Source organism: Gigantopelta aegis, chromosome 8 (assembly GCF_016097555.1).
Source record: "Gigantopelta aegis isolate Gae_Host chromosome 8, Gae_host_genome, whole genome shotgun sequence".
Lineage (NCBI taxonomy): Eukaryota > Metazoa > Mollusca > Gastropoda > Neomphalida > Peltospiridae > Gigantopelta > Gigantopelta aegis.
In genome coordinates this window covers 38,193,274-38,203,711 of record NC_054706.1, presented here as the reverse complement: position 1 = coordinate 38,203,711, position 10,438 = coordinate 38,193,274, and the positions used below count along the sequence as shown (strand labels likewise).

The 10,438-nt window shown below is 35.2% G+C and overlaps 1 protein-coding gene across 1 annotated transcript in view; it reads right to left on the bottom strand.

The window, feature by feature from the left end:
* Window positions 1-5,339: 5,339 nt before the first annotated feature.
* The window catches only part of LOC121378464 (general vesicular transport factor p115-like), a 38,544-nt gene continuing 33,445 nt past the window's right edge, over window positions 5,340-10,438 (bottom strand). Inside the window, exons 22-23 of the mRNA XM_041506639.1 lie at window positions 9,280-9,441; window positions 5,340-7,818 (exon numbers count right to left, since the gene is read on the bottom strand). Of these exons, the coding sequence (XP_041362573.1) occupies window positions 7,741-7,818; window positions 9,280-9,441 (240 nt within the window). The 3' untranslated portion in view covers window positions 5,340-7,740. The remainder of the gene's footprint in view (window positions 7,819-9,279; window positions 9,442-10,438) is intronic.

Genomic DNA, 10,438 nt, shown 5'->3' with positions numbered 1-10,438 from the left:
GTTCATAGTCGTATGTAAAGTTTCTTTTGGATGTAAGTATAGTATATATAATGGGCATAATATGATATAAACGGCCTTTAATAGTCGTCATTAAGACTTGATCACAACTGAAAGAACCCAATGTAGTATGTCCACACACACACACGCACACACACATATATATATATATGCGTATGCGTGTGTGTGTGTGCGTGTGTGTGTGTGGAAATAAACGAGGGCAGGGCGCAGCGCCATTCTGTTCATTGCTAGCCAGGATTCCGTTAAAGGAATTAGAAGACGTTTTGTACCTTTTATAATAACAATTTTGTTTTTTGGCTGAAGGATGGAAGATGGAGGGAGACCTCACTTCCAACTTTCCGCCACTACCAACACATTTTAGTTTATCCCTTCAAAAAGTTTACTATGGACCTGATAAATACCACGGAGCTGCTACGTTTGTCTGGGTATGGGTAGTCGCTTTATGGTGAACGTGTGGACAGAAAATAACGACGACGGCCGAAACATCTTTAATCCTGTGTAGAAGTATTTTCTTACACACCCGTTGGTGAGAAAGAAAGAAAGAAAGAAATGATTTATTTAACGACGCACTCAACACATTTTATTTACGGTTATATGGCGTCAAACATATGGTTAAGGACCACACAGATAATGAGAGAGGAAACCCGCTGTCGCCACTTCATGGGCTACTCTTTTCGATTAGCAGCAAGGAATCTTTTATATGCACCATCCCACAGACAGGGTAGTACATACCACGGCCGTTGATATACCAGTCATGGTGCACTGGCTGGAACGAGAAATAGCCCAATGGGCCCACCGACGGGGATCGATCCCAGACCGACCGCACAGCGAGCGAACGCTGTACCACTGGGCTACGTCCCCCCCCCACCCCCACCGTTGGTGAGAACACCATGCGTTATTTTTTGATAACACTTAGTTGTTTACGCACGTACGTGTGTAACAATTTCAAGACATACGACTGGCTGCTCCTAGGTGATGACCAGGTCACCAATGCAATACGTCCAATAAACATTTTTAAAAACCAGCACGGTGGAAATCGATTACACTGTGACGTATAGTTAACCTGGCAATCATGTGTCTGTGAGTCGCGTAAGTCAGCTACAAGTGCAACGGCTGTAAATAACTTTTAGTCCAAAAAGATGCTAAAATTTGCTTAGAACCTGGGATTTTTTTTTGGATATGCAAGAAATAGAATAATACATTTGTATCCGTTAGAAACCATTTATCTCACAACTCGTTGTATAAAATTGTATCAAACTCGCTTTCGCTCGTTAGAAACATTTTAAAATAACTCGTTGTGAGATAAATGGTATCTAACGGCCACTCATGTATTATTCGCTACATTCTGTAAAAAATGTTTTTTTTTGGTAAATAATTTCAGTTTTGTTTAACATAACAAGAAAAGTAAAAGAGTTTTGGAAATAACACAAAATTACTATTTTTGTGCCCAATTTACAAAACAATCGGCTCAAAAGTAAATAACTTGTAGTAAATTCAATAACATGAAAAAAGGCGTTCCCCGTGGGACGCACTATAGGCCACAATATGTGACTAGAGCAGACGTGCCCGAACCTTGGGTAGATAGGAACACCTTTCCTCTTAACCTCCAATACTGTTTAATAATAATTATTAATTTTAGACCAGCCCATCTAAATTTGCGCCAAAATCATATTATATTAATAATTTATATAGGTTAGGAATGTTAATATTTTTCTTTAAGGGCGCAGCCAAAATTTATTAACCCCAATTTTCCTCTTTTTTTAATACTTTTGGTGTTAATATTCAAAATTGACCGTATTTGTTAGGTTATCCCTGTTCCCGAGTCAGACCCACGATCCTATCGGAGATCGGAGGTATATAGTGGTATATGGACACGTTAAACCAGTTACTAAGCTAAGTTAAAAGAATAGGCCTATTCAAATCTAAACCCAAGGATTTAATTAAACACAGAGTGATGTTTAGTATGTTGTTTTCACACCGATTTGTCTTCAAAGGCAATAAAACCAATGATTTTGCGATGGTACTGGCCATTGATTTCAAGACTTTATTACTGCCAACAGAATACTTAACCACTTGAGTTACGTAAATTTACGCATGAGAAAATTTACACGAGAGTAAATTTTGTTCATGTGTTAAATAAAACATTTCATTCCTTATCCCAGAAGTCGTCACTTTGTATAGTAGTATTTTTTTTTTAAAAATAATGTTTTTAAAATATGTTTTATGGTCATGTCTTAACTCTGGGGTCAGGTGAATGTATTTCAAATTTAAGCAGCCATCTTTACATAGGATTTTATTATTTTTATCGACTTTTTTTCCGGAACAGGGTCTGATAGCAATAGCTGTCACGTTACGGTGTCGACATACTTTGTTTTCTTTTAATGAAAAATCGAAATATTTTATACGTGATGAACATTTACTAATATTTTTTAGTAGCCCATCAAAGACCACACAAGAATGAACATACTTAATTTCTTTTAACAAGGAACACTGTGAAATCTGCCAGTTGTCATGAAAATAGAATGTTGAACGCAATTATTGCATGTTCACACAATTAAATGGCCAAAACAACAGGAGTGCAAAGGAATATTTGCTTAGCGACACCTCAGTATATTTTAAAGCTATTTCATGTTTAACGTGGTTATTTAGACACTCGATCAAAATCGTAACATCATAATGTTACGGTTTTGACCAAATTTAACAAAAACACAGTTTCATCTAATTATTGTTGATTAGCTATGTTGAACTGCGAAGCTATCTTCGTAGCTTCCATCTCTGAATAAATCATATTCATACGCAGTGACCCACCCTTTTTTGACCAGTCATTTGTTGAAAACTAAAATTGATGGCACTTTTCGTTAATATAATTTGAAAAGAGTGTGCTTTCCTCTACTTGCAAGGAATCGTGTAATATGTCTTGGTTTTACCATTATACATCATAGGCTGTTTGCCGACCGCCGTTACGGTGTTGACGTGTTATTTGCAACATGAGTAACAGAGAAGGATAATCTTGTAAAATAAACCATAAATGTAAAATCAGCCTGAGAATACATGTTTTCCATCTTCAAATCTTTATTAATCAACTGACTGTTATAAAATACTGAATAAAATCAGTTTTGGGTTATTTTGATTTAGGTTCAGTTTCATGGCCTTGACATGTAACATGGCAATTTCAAGTTTTTCATCCTATTAAATCAAACAGTTGTTCATAAATTCAGGTGCTTTTGTGCTATAGAAATTTTTCTGCGAGTTTTTAATTAATATTTTAATTATCCAAGTGATGTGTATCTCGGTGTTCTTACGTTTATCAATTTTTGGGGTGGGTAACGCAATATGAGAACTTTCGGGAGAATGACTCAACCAGCAATAACGCGCACTTCCATCCTTCCATCCCGTCTCAGTCAATAATTTGAAGCGGCCTACATGTTTAAAATGAATGTACTGTAAAACAACTCTCTTGAAAGATCTTTATTGTAGTACATTAGGGCAGACCAGGGTTGGAAATGGTGGATGGTTTTTTTTATTTTAAAATGTAAGTACGTGATTGTATTACATTTATGGTCTACGTAAAATAAATGTACCGTAACTTCGCCGTATGAATTGCAGTTAAGAGGGGGGTAGGGTGGGGTGGGGTGACCCAGCTTGTTCCTGGTGTAGAGTTATTCAATGCTATTCAAGGCACTTGTATGAATAACGCGGAACACTTCTTTGTGTGCACTGTTACACAAAAGGAGTAACCTATATAGCCAGGCAGTAGCAGGTTTTGTTTTTCATAACCAGTACAAGTTAAAATGCCGGGGACTCCACAATCTAATCTCTTCCTGTCCTTTAATTACCAACTGTCTTATTACATTACATAGGCATCTAAGGGATGGGGGCGGCAAACTAGAGGAGGGACCAGCTATTAAATGTCAGGTCATATATACATACATACTACATATACTACATACTATATACACACACACACACGTCATTAATCAACTTGGAAGGAAGAAAATGTTTTATTTAACGACGCACTAAACCCGTTTTAATTACAATTATTTGGCGTCGGACACGGTTAAATACCACACAGATAATGAGAGTAAAGCTGTTGATGGCACGCAATGGGTTACTCTTTTAAAACAACTCTTAGAACGTTTATAATCAACTCTTGACATAATAAAACAATTTCTACAAACATGGAGAATTATAGAATGAATGAATGAATGAATATTTAACGACACCCCAGCACAAAAATACACATCTCGGCTATTGGGTGTCGAAAAAGGTAAGGAGAATTATTAGCTACATTCTTGTTAACTGTTGGAAGTACAGACTGGGGGGTGTGTGTGTGTGTGTGCGTGCGTGCGTGCGTGCGTGCGTGCGTGCGTGCGTGCGCGCGCGCGCGTGGTGTGGAGGGGGGAGGGTGATGACCCCTCCAGCTTCAGAACATGGCAGCAGCCGACAAGCAAGAACTATTTGAAATTCTTCTAATTACCAACTGCTCTCTAGCTGTCCGAATAAAGGATAGAGAATATACTAATGGGGAAAAATAAGGGAACACATGTTATTTAATACATTTCACTACTAGAGTAGCTACGTCTGTACAAAATACAGAGAATGTCTGTACTGTGAGATTGACTGGCAGTAACACGGTTAACTTCCTGGTGCTGTGGATGAGGTTTTTAATTGCAGTCAATATTTGCTGTCATTCAACCTGATGTCTGTGAGGAGACTAAACAATAAAACAGAATTCAGCCCTCGTCTGGATGGCTAACCAAGATACTGTAAGGTTTCTTCCTACTCCAATCCATGGCCTCACTAATTTCCATAGCTTCGTCCTGTAGTGAGAAATAATTATTGTCCTGCTCTGATAATGAAACCTGTAAAGCATTTCTATAGTTTCATTAACTGCATATGAAAAAAACTTGAATTTGTCTATCATTTGTCTATTTTTTTTACTTCTTTCCACAAAATGTGGTTGAAATTGGTCAAGTACATATATGTACATGTAGTGCAACCAAATGTCATAATGAAACCAAGATATCATAATGAAACCAAGATATCATAATGAAACCAAGATATAATGAATCCCTGGTCCACAATTACAAAATCATTCTATATAATATTAACAAACAAAATCATCTTGAAACTCATACTATAAAAATGGGAGTCGCTTCGTTTTATTAACTGGTTCGCCATTATCGACAATCACAAATGCTAGCCAAAGAAGTCACAACAAGGTATTTAAAAGCAGGTGGTTTATACAATAAAGTTAAGATGTGGTGAGAAAAGATATTTAAAGAGCACTTCCGATGTTTGACTACAACACACTCCAGGAATGTAATATAAATATCTTTAATACACAATGTACATGGTAAACAGTCATGGTTTTTCAAAATAAGAATCAGCACAGATACTTCAAATCTAATGTGTTTATAACTTTTCAAGTAACAAAACATCTCACAAGCCACATATCTGTCAATTATTTCGCAAGGATATTTGAGGAACTATGTACAGTACATCACACTAAACACACACCCTTCTTACGTGCACATTGCATTAGAAAATTTAAATCATTCTTCTTAATACCAACATGATTAAGATAAATAAAATTATTACAAACATTTCTCTGCAGGTTGGGAAGGGTGGGGCAGGGGACAATAATTAAAACATACATTACTTAAGCATCTCTAAACATATACCTACGAAGGAGACTGGTGTTAAATGTGTAACAAGGTTTATGTAGTCTTGTCGTATACTGTAAATTAGCATGTCCTTACCACCATTCCACCCATCATTCACCTAACTAACTATAGCACCATTAATTCATAGAAAAGAAATGGTTTAAACAAGTGAAATATTAACTATATTTAATGCCTTGGTAGGAAAATGTTTCTACATGTAAAATAACCAGGTTTAATGGGTGTTGTAGGAAACTGTTTATACAAATGTAATAATATAAATAACTAGTTTTAATGCCTTGATAGGAAACTGTTTATACATGTAAAATAATAACCAGTTTTAATGGCGTTGTAGGAAACTATAAATACAAATGTAAAAATAACTGATTTTAATGCCATGGTAGTAAACTCTTTATACATGTAAAATAATAACCATTTTAATGGCATTGTAGAAAACTGTTTATACATGTAAAATAATAACCAGTTTTAATGGCGTTGTAGGAAACTGTTTATACAATAACAAATGTTGTTTGTTTTATTAATGATGCTGTTGAAAACTGTTTATACAAATGTAATAATAACTAGTTTTCATGCTATGGTAAGAAACTGTTTACACATAAGAAATAATAAACAGGTTTAATGGCATTGACATTATAATAACCTGTTTTGATCCTACAAGACTTAGTATAATAAATACTAGTTTTAACATTTCCAGATGTATGAGAGGATTTACTCACTAATAGCATTTCAAACATGAGACTTCTAGGGGTTTTTCTTTTGCGGATTTTCTTCATAATATTTTAATCAGCATGACTAAGTTTATGAAAGCGTAATATAGAAGCTACTTTTCCACCTACATCAATGACACCAACCTCTGTATTTACTAATGGTGTGATACATCTCCACTGCTAAACCTACACACATACACACACACATTCACAACACACACACAACACACACACATTCACAACACACACACATTCACAACACACATATATACACACACACATTCAAAACACATAAACACACACAATTTTCCCTACCCCTACATACACAGACCACAATTTTACTCAATATTCCTAATCACTTTCACAACCGTGAGGATAAGAAAATATCCTGAGCATGTGAATGATCTAATTACAGAATTACTAGTCAGCACTTGCTATACAGTTATTAGCTCAATACATTCTCTTATAATGTACTATGTTCATGTTGTTACATACTTACACATGGTTAACATACACGAGCATGATGTCAGTAAATGGTGTATTATGTTCATGTTGTTACATACTTACACATGGTTAACATACACGAGCATGATGTCAGTAAATGGTGTGGGATATTTGCTTTATCCTGTGACGGTAAGAATGGGAATTTCTCATTCGGCCTGAACAGGATAAAGCAGATATCCAACATCATTAACCAGTTATTATCTTTATTCTGCAGACCATAAAAATACAGAGGAATACAGCTATTATTTCTGTTATTTCAACCACATTGTACGATCAAATGAGAGAATTTGTAATGTATCTATGCATGTGACGTGACATGAGTGACATCAAAGTCATATCATTAACTAGTTATTATCTTTATCCTGCACACCACAAAAATTAAGAGGAATACAGCTATTATTTCTGTTATTTCTGCCACATTGTACGATCAAATGAGAGAATTTGTAATGTAGCTATGCATGTGACGTGACATGAGTGACATCAAAGTCATATCCTGCTATTATAAGGATATGATTTTGATATGATTTTGCTTTATCCGTCAGCATATTCTGTCAATCGAAGTAGTGGTTGCAGGATAAAATGAGTTTGATGCTGGCACAAGGCATTGACTAATCGTGTCAAATTATTATAAATAAGACTGGAAATGATTGTGGACTAACTGTGATGCAGTTATGGTTTAAAGACTGTGTATTCATTCTAACAGATGGTTTTAATAGCTCTAAACATGCTGGTCTGTCTGAGGTAGGCTCTGTCACAGGACCTCCTTCAGTTGTGACGAATTCACACAAACATCAAGTCAAGTTTTAAATACACGTATGCATGCATTTTCAGTGAGCATCAGTATCCTCGGCATCATCATCACCCAAGTCATCATCATCATCATCATCATCATCATCATCATCAATCTGCAAACAAAAAACAACCGGTTAAAGAAATTAAACAAATGAACCGCAAATTTCTTGCCTGGTTAACAGGGAACATTTTGTGTTTAAAATTTTCATTAACAATATTTCTAGTCAATTGAAAATTAATTAGCAATTACTGTTTAATATTTTAAAGTTGTGTTGAGATTCTGAACCTTGCGTACTGAATTGCGATGCAATACTTAACTATCAGTAATGTAATGTTACTATTACTGAGAAAACACAACTATTCAACCATAGAATTTTTTACTTCCTTTCTTTCTTAATTTGAACTTTATTATTAATTTTATTATCAAGATAACAAGGTAAATATCAGAAGTGAGTATGACCATGTAAGTCATAGTAAATTGCACAGGTCTCACATGTGCTTAAGACAGGATAATATGGAACAGCATATTTTAACAGTGCACAAAAATTATCAACATACTGGTTCATTGCATTCCATATAATGACAATCTGACATCTGAACTGTATACACACTTACTATTAAATGATAAAGAATGTTTAGTATTTATTTCAATTTAAGTGTTAAATGACATAAACAAACGAACATTGATTATTTTGTCTTGTGGTCAGAAGGTGTGGTTACAATATATATCAATTCAAGCCCTGATCAAATATTGATTGGGAACATGGGAAATAATCCTCTGTACAAGCATCCACTCCATATAAATAATATCACTGTGATGAGCTTGTTCAACTCACCTCCTTACCCTGTTCCTTTAACTTGAGCCTGTATTTCTCTATCATATAATTATTATCACTGTGATGAGCTTGTTCAACTCACCTCCTTACCCTGTTCCTTTAACTTGAGCCTGTATTTCTCTATCATATAATTATTATCACTGTGATGAGCTTGTTCAACTCACCTCCTTACCCTGTTCCTTTAACTTGAGCCTGTATTTCTCTATCATATAAATAATATCACTGTGATGAGTTTGTTTAACTCACCTCCTTACCCTGTTCCTTTAACTTGAGCCTGTATTTTTCTATCATATAAATAATATCACTGTGATGAGTTTGTTTAACTCACCTCCTTACCCTGTTCCTTTAACTTGAGCCTGTATTTCTCTATCATATAATTATTATCACTGTGATGAGCTTGTTCAACTCACCTCCTTACCCTGTTCTTTTAACTTGAGCCTGTATTTCTCTATCATATAATTATTACCACTGTGATGAGCTTGTTCAACTCACCTCCTTACCCTGTTCCTTTAACTTGAGCCTGTATTTCTCTATCATATAAATAATATCACTGTGATGAGTTTGTTTAACTCACCTCCTGCACCAGTTCCTTTAACTTGCGCCTGTATTTCTCTATCATATAAATATTATCACTGTGATGAGTTTGTTTAACTCACCTTCTGCACCAGTTCCTTTAACTTGCGCCTGTATTTCTCTATCATATAAATATTATCACTGTGATGAGTTTGTTTAACTCACCTCCTGTCCCAGTTCCTTTAACTTGTGCCTGTATTTCTCTATCTTAGCATCCTGATCAGCCAACAGCACCAACAGATCATCCTGTTCCTTCTTAATTGTGTCAAGGTCGTCTTTTACATTTTTCACAGTTTCACCTGATGCCTTAATTTCCTCTTCCAATTTCTGAAAAATTAAACTGTTTACTTAAGATTCAAATGTCAAGTGACGAGGTATATTTTTGGCATCATGGGTAGGAAAGTCCTGACGAATAATAATGTTTGTTTTAGAAACATTATTCCGCTGCTATAAATGTCCAGGAATCTCGTCATGCTCTAGACAGGCCTTCGTGGTGTAGTAGTTACCCCATCAGATTTAAGGCTGGTAGGTACTGGGTTCACCTCCCGGTACCAGCTTCAAGCAAGAGTGAGTCAGAAAATATATATTTGGTAGAAGAAATGTGATGGAATCATTTCCGTTCCATCCTGAACTTGTGTTGAGATTTCTCCGAGATACTGAATTTTATTCTAAATTTTAATTACATACCTACATGTATCTGTGATATTTGTATTTTTTGCACAGCTCTTTACAGTTTTAATTTAACAGTTAAATGTTTATACTCATGTTAATTAACATTTCATTTATACAGCTCTTTACAGTTTTAATTTAACTTCTGAATTTTACATAGTGATGTTAATTATCATTTCATTATACATTTACCTCAGTTTGACACCCAACAGCCAATTTATTTTCCTTGCTTCGTGTTGGGTATTCATTATACATTCATTCATCAATGGGTAGGTGGAAGGCCAATACAACAACCTCTTTCAACTCTACCAACTAACCATTAATTCACTGTTCTACACAGATAACCCACATAACCTGTGGTGTGCCCAGGAAACCATGCTTGAACCTTAATTGCACAAAAATAACTGAATGAGGCTACAAGGACAGAGTGTGTGCATTATCATCCATACCAAATTTAGAAGGAGTCTTTCAACGAAGTCAAGAGTTGTGAGCAAATAATGAAATATTTATAATGACTATTAACAAGAGAATACATAATTCCCTCAGACCAAATCAATGCTGAATGCAAGGAATAGTAAGATGAACAAAAACTACTGATAAACATGCATCAAGACATGCAGACAGTATTGCACCTTACATTCAATCTAATTAATGG